This window comes from Vigna unguiculata, chromosome 2, assembly GCF_004118075.2.
Source record: "Vigna unguiculata cultivar IT97K-499-35 chromosome 2, ASM411807v1, whole genome shotgun sequence".
Classification (NCBI taxonomy): domain Eukaryota; kingdom Viridiplantae; phylum Streptophyta; class Magnoliopsida; order Fabales; family Fabaceae; genus Vigna; species Vigna unguiculata.
In genome coordinates, this window is record NC_040280.1 from 29,584,499 (window position 1) to 29,603,119 (window position 18,621).

The 18,621-nt window shown below is 30.8% G+C and overlaps 2 protein-coding genes across 2 annotated transcripts; one reads left to right on the forward strand and one right to left on the reverse strand.

Annotated features, from left to right (window-relative positions):
* The first annotated feature begins 754 nt into the window (after positions 1 to 754).
* On the forward strand, positions 755 to 7,533 carry LOC114173942 (aspartic proteinase nepenthesin-1-like). The gene is made up of 12 exons (XM_028058638.1): positions 755 to 1,218; positions 1,314 to 1,434; positions 2,248 to 2,675; positions 2,782 to 2,938; positions 3,920 to 4,002; positions 4,080 to 4,176; positions 4,272 to 4,344; positions 4,459 to 4,671; positions 4,870 to 4,994; positions 5,236 to 5,337; positions 5,408 to 5,505; positions 7,097 to 7,533. Exons 1-12 carry the CDS (start codon positions 956 to 958, stop codon positions 7,266 to 7,268), a joined length of 1,932 nt encoding a protein of 643 aa, XP_027914439.1. The 5' UTR covers positions 755 to 955; the 3' UTR covers positions 7,269 to 7,533.
* A 4,876-nt stretch (positions 7,534 to 12,409) lies between these two features.
* LOC114170885 (vegetative cell wall protein gp1-like) lies at positions 12,410 to 14,202 on the reverse strand. Its single transcript, XM_028056315.1, has 2 exons — positions 13,288 to 14,202; positions 12,410 to 12,664 (listed from the first exon to the last, which is right to left on the reverse strand). Exons 1-2 carry the CDS (start codon positions 14,155 to 14,157, stop codon positions 12,581 to 12,583), a joined length of 954 nt encoding a protein of 317 aa, XP_027912116.1. The 5' UTR covers positions 14,158 to 14,202; the 3' UTR covers positions 12,410 to 12,580.
* Positions 14,203 to 18,621: the final 4,419 nt, after the last annotated feature.

Genomic DNA, 18,621 nt, shown 5'->3' on the forward strand with positions numbered 1-18,621 from the left:
GTTTCTACTTGTTTTGAATGTGCATACGAAAAAATAAACAAAAATAAGAATAAGTATGATATTTGTAAGCCTCAAATATAAATCTTAATAAACTTAAAATATAATGCAAAGAATGATGTCTGAGATTTAAAATACAATTATGCGATTTAATTTATTTTAGAATTAAATATGTTTTTATCTTTAGAGTGAATTTAAAATTAGTTCTTTTTCAAAATTTTATATTAATTTAATCATTTATTTTTAAAAATATTTAAATTTAGTTATTTTTATCAAATTTTGTTAAGTTTATTTTGAGACATTTTATATTAAAGTTAATTCAAATATTATTTTCTCTCATCCCATAATATATCGATCTATACCTTTCTAAATATAAACATACATTAGTCTGATTTTAACTTATTGCAATGAAATCCAGGACCCTTTTCTAACCCACGTATTCTTAAACATTTTCAATAACCACTTAACATTGTGAAAATTAAAGTATGTCATATTTGTCGTTAAAGCATATTATATTATCTTTATCAATAATTCATACACACCATCTAAACAAGTAAAAAAATGTAAAATAATAATTTATAGAATACTATATATTTTTATTAAAAATATTCAATTTTGTTATTCTACAACCTTTAAACTTTCAAACTCAGTATCAAAATTTAAAAAATCTGGCACTTCGATCAATTTTTTTTTCCGACAACCATGTTTTTTTTTGTTTTCTTAAAAAAGAGGTGATGGTGGTGACACAATTGGTAGAACAATCAAGCTGGGGGGTAACGAGAAATTAAATAAGCGAAAATGGATATTTTTGGTTTCGGGCGCAGCAAAGGATAGTTTGACTTTTCTCCTTTCTCCTTTGCGTAAATTGAGACTCTTTTTTCTCGGTGGAGTCTTTAGTCTTCAGTCTTCAGTTCCTGTTTGGTTTCGATCTACGCCATCGCTTGAAGCAGTTTGACTCATGGCTTTGCAACGGACGCAACTCATCGCCGTCGTGTTCCTTATTCTATCCCTGGCGCAGTGGGTTGTTGTCTACGGTGACTCCGGCAAAGTGTTACTCTTACCAAACGAGGGTTCTCCTCCTGCTATGATTCTTCCTCTACAACACTCTGTTCCCGATTCTTACGTCTCCGACTCTAGCCCCCGTCGTCAACTTCAGAGATCGCAGTCCCAACGCCACCCTAACGCTCGCATGAGGCTCCACGACGATCTCCTCCGGAACGGGTTCGTCTCTTTCGCTACAACGCTTCCTTTCCTCTCTCTCAAAATAGTTTCGCTCTTCTTTTGTAATTGTGTGTTTTGGAATATGGGATGATTAGGTACTACACGACGCGGCTTTGGATCGGTACTCCTCCGCAGAGGTTTGCTCTAATTGTTGATACAGGGAGCACTGTGACCTATGTCCCATGTTCTACTTGCCAACACTGTGGTAAACACCAGGTAGTGCTTCCGGATACTATTCTCACATATCTGGATCAATAAATTAATGTTTATTTTGATTGATTGTTAAATTTGTGTAAAAAAGGTGCTATTTGATTATGGGTTATGAAAATTATTGAGTGGCCAACTTGACGATCTACATCTAGTATGTTCCTTATTATAAGAACTGTCTTCACTTTTCAAGGCCTTAAGCCATATTTTAAGATGTTATCAAAGTCTATTCTAGATTGATTATTGAGTCACATTTATTTGTGCTCAAGATGTCTATTCTTAGGGTGAAGGGGGTTGTTGTTGGTCTGCATTGGTCCATGCTCTGGATGTCTAGTCCTAGGTGAGTGACCTAAAGGAGTGTGTGTTGAGTTCTCAAATTCTTGTAACGCTTGATCAGTTTTGTGGGAGTTGAGTGAGGTCCTAAGGTGAATTTATGATAAAAATACACATTGAATGGTTATATGATTTTTTTATACTTATACACTTCCGGGTGTGCTTTGTATATTTGTGAAAATAGAAAAATGGAGGACTCAAAATCAATAACTACCTCAGATACCAGATAAGTCTAGACTCCAGATACTGAATTTCATTCTCATTCCTCCTCCAATTTTCACTTCTACCAACTACCTACACTCCTTTAATGTTGCGTGGTGGACTGCTATGCCTCTGGCGCGTTCAGTTTGTTTCTGAATGCCATTTATTTCAACTTTAAAAAGATGTTAAAAGACTGGTTTTTGGTTAGAAATCGTAGTGCCTATCACGTGTATCTCACCTGATTTATCTGAAGTGGATTGGATTTGTGTCCCCAATTTATTTTAACAGGATCCAAAGTTCCAGCCAGAAGATTCAGAAACCTATCAACCTTTAAAATGCACATGGCAGTGCAACTGTGACGCAGACAGGAAGCAGTGCACGTATGAGAGACGGTATGCCGAAATGAGTACTAGCAGTGGGGTCCTTGGTGAGGATGTTGTATCCTTTGGAAATCAGAGTGAGCTTTCCCCTCAACGTGCTACTTTTGGCTGTGAAAATGATGAGACTGGGGATCTTTATACTCAGCATGCTGATGGAATCATGGGTTTGGGCCGTGGTGATCTAAGTATCATGGACCAACTGGTTGAGAAAAAAGTGATAAGTGATTCATTCTCACTGTGCTATGGTGGAATGGGTGTTGGTGGGGGTGCTATGGTTCTTGGTAGCATATCTCCCCCAGCTGACATGGTTTTTACACATTCAGATCCTGGTAGAAGGTGTGTGTCAAATTCCTTATTTTACAGATATGAAATGTCATGCATTTTCTTAACAAATGCATTTTATTAATCTCACACATTTACTCTAGTTTTGGGATGCCAACAGTCCATATTACAATATAAATTTGAAGGAGGTACATGTTGCGGGTAAGCGACTGAATTTGAACCCAAAGGTTTTTGATGGGAAGCATGGAACTGTCTTGGATAGTGGCACGACTTATGCATACCTTCCAGAATCAGCATTTATTGCACTTAAACATGCTGTAAGTTCTTTCTCATAAATACTACTGTATAAGTGCTTTAGTTACAATTTTAATCTCACATATTTTCTGAAACCTTGACTTGTTTTCAAATCAGTGAGACTTGTCATTCCTGTGTTATGTGGTGAGGTAGAATATATAATTGTAAATGGAGCCATAAAGGTATTCTTTGTAAGAAACAATTTCAATTTTAAAGATTTCTGGGAAGGCCTTGAATACCCCCTATTGCACATATAGGAGGCACCTCTTAGAGCTGTTGTGGGTGAATCATCCCCATTATACAAATATTGCTGCAGATATATTCTTTTTTCATAATCATGATCCTGGTCTTCCCTTAGTTTTAAGTGACTTAAGTTATTTATTGGATTTTTTTTTTTTTAAATTTACTGAATATTTATGCAATGCACTTTGCCACTTTGGTAAAGCAACTTCGATGCTTTGATAAGAGCTTAACTTTTTCAGTATAAATTTAAAATTCATTGGATGGATGTTTGTTCTTTACTTGAATAGCAGTATATTTTTGCCGTACCGGTTATTGTTATTCTATGATATTTAAATAGAAGTTTAAAGATGCTTCAATTCTCATGTCATTTTCTCTTTTGGTTCTTTACTTTTGCAAATTCTCGTTCAGTTTTCTAATCAACATATGATGCAATATTAGCAGTCATTACTAGCTATTAGTTTTTGGAACAGCACTTAAGTGGCAATGCTTTAAGATTATTACTAATTATGCTTTATTTCAGTATTGTTTTATTTGGGATATTCTCCCTTAACAGCTCAGACATTTAGATAATTCAATCGGTTAGTGAAATGAATGTGCTATGTATTGTGGATTCCTGGAGAGTCCTTTTTAACCTCTCATCATCGTTATTTTGGTATCATAAATCAATTTTCCTGTTTGCTATATAAAATGAAGTATTCTGTATACCATATATTTTATATTTTATGACTGATGACTCAGATTATGTATTTATCTGATTGCAGATTATGAAGGAAACTCACTCGTTGAAGCAAATAAGTGGTCCAGATCCACGTTATAATGATATATGTTTTTCTGGTGCAGGAAGGTAAGTGGCACTTTTAAGTAGTGAGTGTACACACGGATGCTGCTTAATTAACGGTTTTGAGTTTACTTGTATTTCAGTGATGTCTCTGAACTCTCTAAAAGCTTTCCGGCAGTTGACATGGTATTTGAAAATGGTAACAAGTTGTCACTGTCACCTGAAAATTACCTGTTTCGGGTTAGTTGTGCAATAAAATCATTAATATCCTTAGTCGTTTTTCTTGGTTGATTACTTTTCTTATCCCTATTTTACTGTGCTTGTCTTTTATGAAGCATTTAAAAGTGCGAGGTGCATATTGTCTTGGGGTTTTTTCAAATGGCAATGATCCAACTACTCTTTTAGGAGGTATACCTTATTTAGTATGGGTAATTTCATGCCATTTCATACTTCCCTCACTTTTAAATATTATTTAGTGTGGGTTTGTCTTATACTTTAGTGATCATTCTTTTGTTTGTGTAGGTATTGTTGTTCGTAACACTCTTGTGTTGTATGATCGTGAGCATACAAAGATTGGTTTCTGGAAGACTAATTGTTCTGAGTTATGGGAAAGACTGCATGTCTCAGACGCACCCCCACCCGTGTCACCAAAATCTGAAGGAACAAATTTGACCGAAGCATTTGAGCCCTCTGTTGCTCCGTCCCCCTCCCCATCACAGTATAATTTAGAGCTAGGTATTATGAGCTGCTGTTTTTTGTTTTATTTTAAGAGATATGCTGAGAGACCATGTTCAAGCTTGGATAACATGTTATTCATTGATAAAAGATTTCACTGTTTTAGTTTATTTGTCTATTTTTCCGAAATTTCTGCCATCTTTTTGTGATTTATAGCTCACTGATGACTAATCTGTTTTCATCAACTTAAATGTGCAGGTGAACTCCAAATTGCTCAAATAATTATTGTAATTTCATTTAACGTCAGCTACATGGAAATGAAGCCTCACATTACGGAACTGACTGGACTCATTGCTAACGAGTTAGATGTTAATACTTCACAGGTAAGAAGATGGTCACTGAAGTGGAGAAAATTTGGTTGAATACTTGCATCTTTAATTATAGTTAATAGTTTTCATGCAGTATAAGATTTTAATTAACAATATTCATAATATAACTTTACTTTTAGTTAACGTGACAACTTTCCAAAATAGTGATAAAACAATACGCATTTTTTAGTAATTTTTCCCTGTTGATGTGTACTCTTACTTTATAATGACAACAAACATGCTGGAATGCTCACAGGTTCACTTATTGAATGTTTCTTCTCTTGGAAATGCTTCTCTCTCTAAATGGCTCATAACACCAAGGCCATATGCTGATTTCTTTACAAATGCCACCGCAATGGTAAGTAGACACTTGTGCATTTGCATTTTGGTAAAAACTGCCTGTTTGATTGTGATTTTCAATGTAACAGAGTATGATTGCCCGGCTTTCTGAGCATCGAATGCAAATTCCCGACTCACTCGGAAGTTATAAGTTACTTGATTGGAATGCCAAGCCTCCATTGAAACGGTAAATATTTTTCTTGAAAAAAGTCAAATAATTATCTTTCCTACCATCGTGTACTTGTGTTTGCATAACTTTTTATTATTCATAATGCATGCAATACTGAGGTACCTAGTTACTGATGCAGAGTGATTGGAAAGTCTAATTCCTTAATCTATTAAAATTCATGCTTAAGGTTATTTTCCTCATCTGATATTTGTAAGAACATATGCAGGCCTTTTCATACTTATAGATACCGATATTCATGTAGACTTAAATTTGGTTTTTGATTCTTGATAAATTACCAAGTTTTGTTTTTGGTTCCTAATAATTTGTTTTAACTTTTTCATCCCATTTTATTGTTACAGAGCCATCTAAGCAATTTTAGGCATAAAAACAAAGTAATAAATTCATTTGGGACAAAAAGGTTAACAATACTGGGGACCTAAAACAAAGTTTGATAATTTCTTGGATCTAAAAATATATTTAAGGCATTCATGTATTTATATAACTATTCTACATAAGTGTGTGCATTTGTAGAGCTTATTAGGTGAAAATGAAAGGGAGCTAATCTTGCTTGACAAAACATTACAAAGATTAAATTTGAATACAACCATTATTAAATATCTATATATGATTGTATAGTTATTAAAGTATTTCATTAACAAATTGAGTTGTGCGATTAAGTTGGACTTGAGTAGCTATTGATACATATCATAGATGAATTTCAAATGACATTGGATCTTATGATTGAGGGATGATTCAGCCCAATTCCGTATCATCTATACAATCACATGATTGAACAACAATTCATTGTTTTATCATAACTTCTTTTTCACCAATTCTTATCAAAGAGATTGAAGATTCATATAAGCTTAAATTGTTAGATAAAAGGGAATTGATGCAGCAACTTTTGAACTTATCCTATGTGATTATTCTACTACTGTATTTGTTACTCACTTGTTCAATGCTTGCACTTTAGTTGACTGTTTCCTTCTTCAAATATAGAGGCTTCATAAACTTAATTAACTTGTTTTAAGAGACTTATGGCTAAGCTGTTTTGTTTCTAGTTTAATATTAGTACATTGAACGCTATTTATGGTGTATATGATTTTAGAGTTATTTTTCATAGTCTCTAAATCATATAATTCAATTTATGACTGACTTCGAGAGTTGCTGAAGATTAGGTTTCATCATTTTTCATGTTCTCGCATACTATGCTCCTTGTGTAGATGTGGGTGCAGTATATTGAATCCTTATACTTTTCCCTTTACTGCGTAGAAGCCTGTGGCATGTTTTCTGCCTTAGTGAATAGTTCAATGGTAGAATGAAGTGTAATTATCTGGAAATATTAATTTAAGATTAATTCTATTCAGAACCATAAAATTTTAATACTTCACTTCTATTTTTACCTGTTTGTCATGCAAATATATTGTCATAAGGAAACTTTTGGGATAAGTGGGAAACCAACCTCTGTTCTTTTCAAATTTTAGACATCTCATCCTATTTAACCTTAAATTTTGCATGGTTGTTGATTGAAAATTCTGTTTCTTATTTGACGTACATAGATTAGGTATTTTTCTATAACCATTAAACACATTTTTCTGAAATTATGCAGGACTTGGTGGCAGCAATATTATTTGGTTGTGGCTTTAGCTGTTTTGCTTACATTGCTTCTAGGACTAGCAACCTTAGGAATATTTTTAATTTGGAAAAACAGACAGCAAACTGAGCACTCATACGAGCCAGTTGATGTAGCTGTTAGAGAGCAGGAACTTCAGCCACTATGAGCGTGTTTTGAACCACTATTGCTTAGTGGTTTGCCTGGTTAATGTGGCTGGCATATTCGAGTCCATCAATGAAAAAACAATTTATACAATCATATAGTATACAACCGATCAAGATTTTGCCTGTATATAAAGAATTCTTCATCTGCAAACACAATTGTGTTTATGATAAATGCAGTATAGCAGTGAGTCAAAGGGTGGTAGCTTTAGGTTTTAAACTAAAATTTCGTTATAGGGAGATGCTTATATATTTATTTAGTTATTACTTTTACTTTGTTATTATTCTTATTTTTATGTTCTCATCCTCTTCTTTCTTGTATCTCATTCTATTTACTAATTAATTAGTAATTAATAACCATAAGATTATATATGATGTGGTTATAATTGAAGGTAATGATGATGATAGGCACCCACATATAAACACCATTAGAAAAATGTGATTTAGCCACCGAAATAATTTAGTCGCAAAATGTGATTGAAATAGCCATCGATTCATGGTAGTCACCAATAGTCATTGATTCATGGTAGTCACCAATAGTCATCGATTTAACGACTGAATAAATGTACAATAACTTTTATTCATATAGTAATCGAAACAACGACTGACTATTTTTAGTTTCTAAATATTATGTTTTAGTTACCGATTTAGCGATCAAAATAAATTTTATTTTGTAAAATATATTTAATATGGTAATTAGTCATCAAATATTTTTGGTTGCTAATTATTATTTGATATGTAATGTTTTAGCCACCAATTTAGCGACCAAAATAAATTTTATTTTATAAAATATATTTAATATAATATTTAGCCACCAAATAATTTTGGTTGTTAAATATCATTATTTAACATGTAATGTTTTAGTGACTGATTTAACATGGAAACTAGTTGATAATTCAGTCAACAAAATCGATAATTATAACTTATTTAACTGTTTGATGAAAGTCTCCTTCAAGGTAAGTAAGTAGAGGAAGTGACAGAAAAAAAATGAACTTGGTGGCCTATCGGAAACGAGAAATCAACAAGAGACGGTAAGAAAACGTAAAAAAAGATAAGAAGACAAAACTTAAAAGATTTGGAAGAAGAGATCATTTGGTTGGTTTGATCATTATACTTCCAAATTTCTAATAATGGGAACACTGATGAAGCATTGATTGATTGATTGAAGAATAAACTATTAAGTAAATAAGGCAAATATATAGCACAATTTTAGGTAAATTGAAAACCACTAACACTTATTTTTAATTTAGATGGGATATTAGTAAATATTTGAACCAACGGTTAATAGGTTTTTATTTTGTTACTTTTTAGAGTTATAAAATTGTATATAAATTTATCCTTTTATTTGTTCAATTTTTCAATAATAAAAAAAAAATCATTTTCTGCATTTTCAATGTAGTATTACAATAATATATTTTCTTTTTTAGTACATCGATATTATTTTTCTTCTCTCAATTGGTGAACCTTATTTTATTCTTCTATGACTTTTATGATGCTTCCTACCCTTTCACCATTCTTTCCAATGACTACTCTCTTTTTTCTCGACATTTAACTCCAGATAACTAAAGAATAAAGTTTCAACCAGAAAAAAAAAATGTATCAAATTCAAAACAGACAAACAACAATTTTTCAAGAGTCAAGCCACTTCTAATATTGTTAATTATTATAGTAATTAGAGTATAAGTTAATTTGGAGTTGAACCATTTGTGCACACTGCTTTATAAAGAGATTCTTTACACTATTATTTTGATTATAAATGTCAATCAAAATAACTTAGTATTTAACTATTTCTGAGTTTAAAATTTGAGTTTAACAGTGAATAAATATCTCAACATTTAACAACATAAAGTCCATGGTCATTTCATTTGTGTGTTGATATCTGAAACCGAAACCATCATAATTTAAGTAAAAAAAGTTTAGAGGAATTTTTTTTCACATCTCACGGTTGCCTTTGGTGGCTAAAAAGTAAATTCGTTGAGTGCGATTTTGGCATTGAACGTTTCGTCCCAGTGAAGGAAACTCAGAAAGGAAAAAATGTGAGTTTCAATATATCTGTGCTTAAAGAAAAACACGTAGAACACTCTTTCAGTCTTCACCATAGCTGAAAAAGAAAATAGCAGAGAAATTTTCCATATGACACGAGAAAAACACGTGACAGGGAAAGCTGCACTGTGCATGATTTTAATTCTCGTAAGCCATGTCTACACGTGGAAGTAAAATCAGAAGCTGCAGTAGCCACCAAAAGAGACTTCTATACTAATAATAAGGCCTTTTGTGGTCACTGCAATTTTCTGTGGCACGCGACAAGTAGATAAAAGCACGAAGATTTGTCAATTATCAACGATATGAATGACCCGAGAAGATCTCAGAATTTGGGTGGCAAAATCTGTAGAACTTTTTAGGGTTTCATCAGATTTGGTTCACTTGAATTGGAAGGAAGAGAAATTAAGACCTAGTATTACTGAATGTGCAAGCTGGCGCCTGTAAAGTTAGTTGAAGCTTAATTGCAGATCATAAAAATTGGTCTTTATATGATAAAAAGTTAGGTCTACCGTCTACTCGAAGAAAACAAGAACAAATTGTGGAATAAAGTTAGATCTGGGCTAATGGAAAAGAGAGCACTGAATTTCATTAAGTATCATCTTCAACATTCATAACTTGTTGCCAATACTTTTAGTTGATCCAATACCACTCATTAAATAAGCTAGTTGTTTTGTTTTCGAATGATATGAAGATGGACAAATAATATAGCTTGAAAACTAAGCATTGATTTTTTAATCTAAGTGATTAAGAATTTTTCAAATTTTTGAGAATGAGATTAAAAAATTATGTTTCTTAATTTTTTTTATTTAATTATGTTTTGAGTCCTTAATAAATTTAAAACATTTTAATTGAGTTCATAATCAATTTACATGGTTTGTTGAATCCTTACAATTTTAAGATTTTTCAAATGAATATTAAATCTTTTTGTTAACTCTGTTACTTGAAAATTATCTTATACGATCACTTTTTTAAATGTTGTCACATAATATTTTATTGTAAAAAATTATGATAGCCAAAAATTTTTCTAAATATTTATTGTCACATTATAAAATAACATAAATATTTAACCATAGAAAGTTCATTGAAAAGTTTTAAAATATTAAGAATTCAATAAATTATAACAATTTATTAGAAACTCAATCAAAATTCTTAAATTTATAAGAAATTCAAAACATAATTAAGTTCTTTTTTTATTTATTGTCTCCAATATTATATTTTCATCAATAACTTTCATTAAGTTTTGTACGAAAACATTTGTATGAATAAGGTGACAATTTAAGTTTTCAACAAAAATAAAGATAAATAATTAATTAAGTATAGTATATTGATAATTTTTTATAATAATAAAAAATTATAGTGTTAGCATACAAATTTTAATTTTATTGATTTTGTTTAAATTTATTAATGATTAAAGCAATTGAATATCTATTTAGTCTTCAATAATTATAATGTGTGTTGATTATATAAAAAATTAAGATTAGTATATGTTTATTAACTTTAATTTTTTTTTCTTTAATTAACACACGTTACGATTTTAAAAAATAAAATATGTGTTGTTATTCTTAGGAGTTACAATAATGAAAATCCATGATTCCGAAAAATTGTGACTGAATATGAAATTTATTTCTCTCCAATCGCTTTGTAATGTTTAAACATGTTAATATTTCAAATTAAATGTTACACATTGTGCAATTTATAAAGTCACATAATTACTATTGTGACACATTGCATATGATGATATTTAATGGGGTCATCAGTTATTCTTCTAAATACATAAAATTAATAAATCTTTCAATAAATTCTTTTGCTGTAACCTTATCAAGTACATCTTGTTTTACCTACAATGTTATTATTACATGTACCAACTTCAATACTAAAATATCTTAAATATTTTCTCTTTTTTGAGGACAGTTATATTAGTACATATAAAAAATGATGTGTATATTATTGAGAAATTGAGTTTAGAAGGAAACATACAAATATATTATTGTAGAGAATACTATTTTCACTGGATTTCGTTCTCTTACCCTAAAATTTGTGTCAAAGTTTCAATTTTTTTTAGAACCAACTTTTTTATTCGGTCTTCGTATTCATATAATGTGAAATTCGAGTTCAATTCCTTAACGAGGTCTCAGCAAGTGAGGAATGAATGAAACAATATATAACAACTATGTAATTGAACTTAAATGAAAAATGGTTTTAAATATTTAATATACAACAAAAAATTAATAACAACTCAATTAAATATACTCAAATTTATCAAAACTTAAAAATTAAATAAACAATTAGCTTTCTAAGAAATGAATAACAATAAAATTCCAATTCTAACATTCTATATGGATCGATGAATAAATGGTATAAAGCGATAATTCTAAATTAGCATAATAATTCTGAATGATAATTGTAAAATGTTAATCATATTTAAATTGTTAAAATTATATTTAAATGTACGTTTTTACATAGTCACACGACTGTTAATTATTAATATATAGTTGAATAAATAGCAGATTTATAGTATCATTAATTCTTTCGGAGATGTGAATTAAACATGTAAATAATTATGAAGTATTTTCTTTTTACTTGTAAAAAGAATCCTGTACTTTATAGGAGAAATCAATTTAAACTAACATAAATTACTTTATATATATATATATATATATATATATATATATATATATATATATATATATATATATGTTATATCTATATATACCTTTTATTGCATAAATTTATATCAACATCTTCTGTAACATTGAAAATGAATAATATATTTATAAGGTATATAATACTATATCAATAAAATAAAAATCAACAATGTATATGAAACCCAAAATCACCCTTGAAATAATCATAGCTGTAAACAATGCATGACTGCATGCTACCGTTTACAATACGTGAGATGAAATTTAAAACTATAATACTGTGATTCTTAGCATAATTCGTTGTTAAACCAGGAATAGAAAGTTTACCAGAAAATCAAATAAAATAAAAATAAAAATAGAAAGACGTTAAAGTGTCGGTGCCAACCCCTCCAAGCAAGCAATCCCAAGATAAAAAACACAACAAAAACAAGACAAGGATCCAAAGAATACAAAAATAAAAGTTATGTCAAACAGCATCATCAATTATATTTATTTATATATATAAAAAGTAACAAGAAATCGAAGAAAACAATAGCAAATAAATTTAATGTTGGCCCCGACAGGGCCAAAAAAAGACAATAAATGGTACAATAATAATATGTAACAACTGCCATGAAGTCTCAGCCTCTTCTCTAGAAAATCAAAACAAGAGTAGCCCAGCTCAATGCTAAGAATCCTACCACCTTCTTCAAGCACCTCATGCTTTCAGCTCCACTCTGCAATTTACAAACCGTGAAAACTTCAGATGCCAATTCAGAACATTAACATTTTGCTACAGTAGTAACCTCCTTTGTGACCCAAACATGAACACATAATCAATAAATACCACGACCAAAAACATGCTACATTATTCCGACAGCGACTGAACTCTTTGATTTTATTAACAATTCATGACTTCGTATAACTTGCCGAGTTCACACACAAGATATGAGTATGATTGAAGTCAACAAAAGAAAAACAACAGAAGTTAGAAGTGAACAAAGCATATCAATGTCTCATCTCGCTCTGCAGAGCAGATCTGAACTGCATTTGTAAAATGCAGATCTGATCTAAATTGCAGAAATAGTGAAAGTTAAACCTATAACTGTACACACACAAAACTTAGCAGTGAAAGTTTGAAGCCTAACACAAGGATGAGGGTCAAACCAAAGACAAAACAAGACTAATCTTAAGTGTAAAAATTTTAAGAATTGACATTTATTTATGAATTGTCTAATAATTGCTGCACATTCGAATTATTTATAGTTATATGCATTGTTTTGTAAAAAAAGTCTGCATTTATACGTATATTGTTTTCATAGTGAATGTTAATTAGTTTTTGTTTTAACGCAATACGTACCACGTCCTCAGACGAGACTGGACCAGGAGACAGAGCATCCTGGCTGGATACCGGAGCTCCGATCGGCGGAGAGGGAGGTCCGAGCAATGTTGGCGACGGTGCGGGTGCAGTGTGCTTCTTACTCTTCTTGGTCGTCTTCTTCGACTTCGGAGCCGGAGCGGGAACCTCAGCACTCGGTGCTACCACGGGTGCAGAAACTGTCGGTGCCAGTGCAGGGGGAGAGCTCGCGGGAACAGCTACAGGTGCAGAACTTACAGGAACTGGCGCCGGCGGCGAGCTCACTGGGGTCACAGCAGGAGGTATGGCTGTCGGAGGCTTAGCTGCTGGAGGTGTGGCTGTCGGAGGCTTAGCTGCTGGAGGTGTTGCAGTAGGAGGTGTGGCTACTGGAGGTGTGGCAGCAGGAGGTGTGGCTACTGGAGGTGTGGCAGCAGGAGGTGTGGCAGCCGGAGGTGTGGCTGCAGGAGGTGTGGCTGCTGGAGGTGTGGCAGCAGGAGGTGTTGCTGCAGGAGGTGTGGCTGCTGGAGGTGTTGCTGCTGGAGGGGTGGCTGCAGGAGGTGTTGCTGCCGGGGGTGTGGCGGCAGGGGGGGTGGTCGCTGGAGCTGGTGCGGTGGTTTTAGACGGAGGCGAAGCAGTGGGAGATGATGCGGGGGTAGCGGTTGCAGCATTGGGGGAGGAAGATGGTGGAGATGACGTGGGAGAAGCAACCGGCGCCGGTGATGTAGGCTTAGAAGGGGTAGTGACTGGGGATGCAGCGGGAGTGGTGGTGGCGGCAGGAGGGGTCGTGGTGGGCGCCGCCGATGGAGACTGGCCTCCGACGGCTGCGACGACAACGGCGATGAGTGCGAGAGAGAGGAAGCTTTTCCGATCCATTTGAGAAGGAGAGTTAGATGGGGACACAGTGAGAAGTGTGGGAGAAGGTTTATAAATAGATGATAGGACAATGGTGACAGAGGAGGAGGGTGGTGGTGGTGTGGGGAAGTGGGTCTCACTGAGATGGGCCCCCACTAGCCGTTGGATCAACAATTTTAGGGGTTAGGGTTCAGAAGCTTCACATTTGGGGGCCCACCCAAATAAGTTTTTCCTCTTGTGTTTCCATTCTTCCAGTCTGGACCTGTCCTACTATTAGCCACGACCGTTAACACCAATGGGGTTGGGTATAATTAAGGAATTACTCAGTTATTATAATGTCACATATTCAAGGTTAAATTAAATTTATAGTAATCTTCAATTATAATTTATGTGCAAAAGATATAAAACCAGAGCAGACATTAACACATGTATTTTTTAATTTGAAATTAGAAAATTTCTAACAATACTCGGGACTTTATCATGAAATTGAAACTCTGAAAAGTTAGTTGTAATAATAAAATTGGAAAAGAAGTAATTTTAATTATTAATATAAAATTTTAGCAGTTACTAATGAGCGTCGGTGACATTATGAAAAAGGACTTGTTTTATTGGTAATTAATAATCAGAGTTAACACATTTTAATAAAGAAAAGAATAGAATGCATAACTAACTAATAAATAATATTTTAATTAGGCAATAATAAAATTAAAACCAAAGTCGTTAAACGCCTTGATGATTGTATGATAGATTTGGTGTATGATGTGGTGATACATAGATGATATTGGATTGTATAATGAACCAATGAGGTTGAGCCAGAAAGGATGTTCAGCAATAATTGCCCCAGAGATTATTAGAAGAAGGAACTGTTCACATCACCGACACAACTATAACACCTTCTTCATTTCACCCTTCAAACATTTTTCAAAATCCTCTTCTCACATCTTTAATTATCACTATTTTCATTTCTTTTTTAACTTTTAATGTCTGTTTCGACATGTCAAATTAAGCAAGAAATGTAGGTTTGGGACTAGAATCGGATATTCAAAATGATATCAAGACGTTAAATGAGTTTAGTTCTTCGTCGACTTTAGTCACTCATTCTCATTTACGTGAATTAGAATTTTACTGTTGTTTGGAATTATAATTTTGAACTCTAGTTTTATAGAAGTGCAATAACTAAATTAATATTTGTCAAGGTGTAAGTTTTATTCTTTTAATATTTTTTTTTATCTTTATTTTTGTGGCTTTTTTTTTATCATTATTATATTTGTTATCATTTTTGCATATTATTGTTAAACCCATATATCCATATCCATCATCACAGTTATCATTTTATTACTATTATAGTTAACATTGTTGATGTTATACATCATTATAATTTTGTTATTTGAATAAATACAATGACACCATTTTATTGTGTATATATCGAACAATTTCTATACTTAAATTCAATGATTAATGGTTAAATATATTTTTGGTTTTTTAACGCAAAATTAAAATTTGTTTATATCTAAAACTTTAATACATTTTAATTTTTAAATTTAAAAAATAGATGGGTATAGTTTTTTAGTGTCAAACGTATTTTTCAATAGATATTAAAACGAAAATATGTTAAATGATATAAACAATTCAAATGTTAGTATGAAATTTGTTTGACACGTCAAAAACCAATTAACGCAAATAAATTTAAATGACTATAAAATTTGAATATCAAAATATATTAAAGTTTCGAATCAAAGTCAATTTTAATTTCATGTCAATTTAGGAACAAAATTGATACTTAACCCTAAATTTAATATATATATATATATATATATATATATATATATATATATAATTGTTCTTAATTATATATGTTTCAAAATAAAAGTTGATAATAATCCTTTGATGAATATTCAAATATTTAATTATACATTTTTTTTAGATATCTTATGAAATCATCCTAAAAGTTGTTAAACAAAAACAAAGTACAGCCTAGATGTCATTTAATATAATCTTTATTATTTCTCTTAAAGTTTTACTTAAATAATCATAACTCAGTGATAAGTTCTTTTTGACGTATAACGAACCATATTTATTTCATAATTGACTTTAATGAGATACTCAATGATTATTTTATTATGCTATGATGTACTTTATAGCTAAAACGGATTTCTCCTTAATACACACAAATAAATAAGATTTAAAAGAGCTGTAGGTAGTAATTATATTTTATTTCTGATGGAAGGTATAAATACCCACGAAAATAACATATAAGGTAATACGAAACTTGGTAAGAGTAGTTTTTTTTTTTTCTTTTAAAAATAAGTAGTTGTTAATATATTAGTTTTTGGTAGTAGAAGATTTAAACTCAACCTATCATCTCATCATCTTTTATTACCCGACTAATTTTATTTCTCTTTTATGGGAATAATGTATGGAAATGAGTTGAGAATATTACTGATTTTTCTTATATCATAGGCCTCTTTAAACAAAAATATAAAAATTTAGAATTATCTAAAAAAATACCTTTTCTTTACTACATTTTTATTACTATGAAAACACACACACACACATATATATTTGCAATTTACTGTTGGTTATCAAATTGTGAAAGTAACCAATCTTAATTAAAAATTTGATTCTTGATATAACGGATATAAAAATTTTGATAGTGTAGATTTTTATATAATTTCATTTCTTACATTCATTTTCATTAGATAATTTTCTTACACTATTCAAATCTCAAACTTCACATGCATGTCCACCAATAATATGGTTATGTACAGAGAATGGTTGAAATTAAATTGATAAGAGAAAAAATGATTAAAATTAAAGAAAGCAACACAATTTTTTTTAAAGACTTCTAAATCAATATATAACAGGTAAAAAAAAGTTTTAATGCAAACAATGAAGAATTTGGAATTAAATTTCATTAAACACCTCTAAAATAGGTATTAAATTGATTTGGTTCGTAACCTTATTTACTAAATAAACTAACTTTCTTAATTGTAAATTCTTCAACAAAAATAATCTACAGTTTTTATTGAATATTAGTTATGTAATTTTTTTTTTGAAAAACTCATAAACGCTGATATTTTAATACTTTGAATAATACCGTTTTTATTGAATATTAGTTATGCAAAATTTGTCTCCTACGGAAAATGTTTCTCACAAATCTCACCATATTTGAATGACAATTATTCATTCACTTAACAAAATTAGTAATTGAAGAAGTCATAAAATTTTCAACTATCAAATTACTATATTATTATTTGTCTCAAGAATCTGAATGGATTACCATGTTGTAGCTGAGGAAGAGAACTATCAACAAATCAGAATTTATTCTTTGCCAATAATAAATCTTTCAAACTGTAATAATAGACTCTAAATAGAGCTTTAATACTATAATAATAATTCATTACCCCTAAATAATAATAACAATAATAATAATGATAGACATAATTTTTATTTTTATTTTTTAGATCCTTAAAATTATGTACATACATATATACTGTTGTACCTAATTGTTGAAAGTCTATAACTAATACTAATTTAAGTTTGTGGAGATTACGTGAGATTTGTTACGACTAAGGAAAAATTTTATTAATAATATTTTTTATAATTATAAAATAATAATGTTATTGTGGAACTAATAAGAGACATGACATGTAAAAAGAAAGGCATGATATGTTGACACCAAAAAAATAGAAAAAAAATCATATTAAAATCTGAAATAATAATATTTTAATTATATTTATTTCATTTTTTAACTTAACATTCTTATATAAATTATTATTTATTATAAATGATTGACTTGACAATTGGATGTATTTTCTTTTAGAGGGGTATCAAAATATTATTTTTCATATAAAAAACGGTTGATTTAAGTTTTGTTGTCCATCTGTATTAAACGAAATAAAATGGGATTCAACTCAGACTGTTAGAGAGGATTTGGGTACCCCCACTCCCAGGACCAAAACGCAAATGAGGTGCAAGATAGAACAAAAAGTTGAAGAATGAGCTTTTTTGGTACACTGGGCCCATTTAAGAAAAAACGCTTGAATATGGCGCAGTGAGACAATCACCGATGGGGTGTAGGAAGCAATACCCATTGTTTATTCGATGTTTGTGCTTTCAACAATTTTTTGATGAATTTAAATTTTCCCTAATTGTTCTTCAAGATTGAACTGTTTCTTAAGTTTTATATAACCTATTGTTTAATAAATTGTATAATTACTCAAATGGTATCCATTTTCATTTAAATGTATCAATTTGGTACTTGTTTTTAAAAAGATGTCAATCGAATTTCAACTTTTGAAAAGATGCATCAATTAGGTATTTTTTAACAAAAAAATTATTAACATCATTAACGGTATTGATTTTTAAAATGACTTACAAAATTAAGTATTGATATTTATATTAAAATTTAATGATAAAAGTCATGAATTAAGTTAACAGTTTTAGTAATTTTTGTCTGAAAGAAATCTGATTAAGACACTTTTT

What these genes read in the sequence shown, in the direction of transcription:
- LOC114170885 (XM_028056315.1), bottom strand. Translation starts at nt 14,157, where the DNA reads ATGGATCGGAAAAGCTTCCTCTCTCTCGCACTCATCGCCGTTGTCGTC. An exon ending in CAGTCTCGTCTGAGGACGTG is followed by an intron (nt 12,665 to 13,287) that starts GTACGTATTGCG and finishes TGTAAATTGCAG; the next exon opens with AGTGGAGCTGAAAGCATGAG.
- LOC114173942 (XM_028058638.1), top strand. Translation starts at nt 956, where the DNA reads ATGGCTTTGCAACGGACGCAACTCATCGCCGTCGTGTTCCTTATTCTA. An exon ending in TGTTTTTCTGGTGCAGGAAG is followed by an intron (nt 4,003 to 4,079) that starts GTAAGTGGCACT and finishes CTTGTATTTCAG; the next exon opens with TGATGTCTCTGAACTCTCTA. An exon ending in CTGAAAATTACCTGTTTCGG is followed by an intron (nt 4,177 to 4,271) that starts GTTAGTTGTGCA and finishes TCTTTTATGAAG; the next exon opens with CATTTAAAAGTGCGAGGTGC.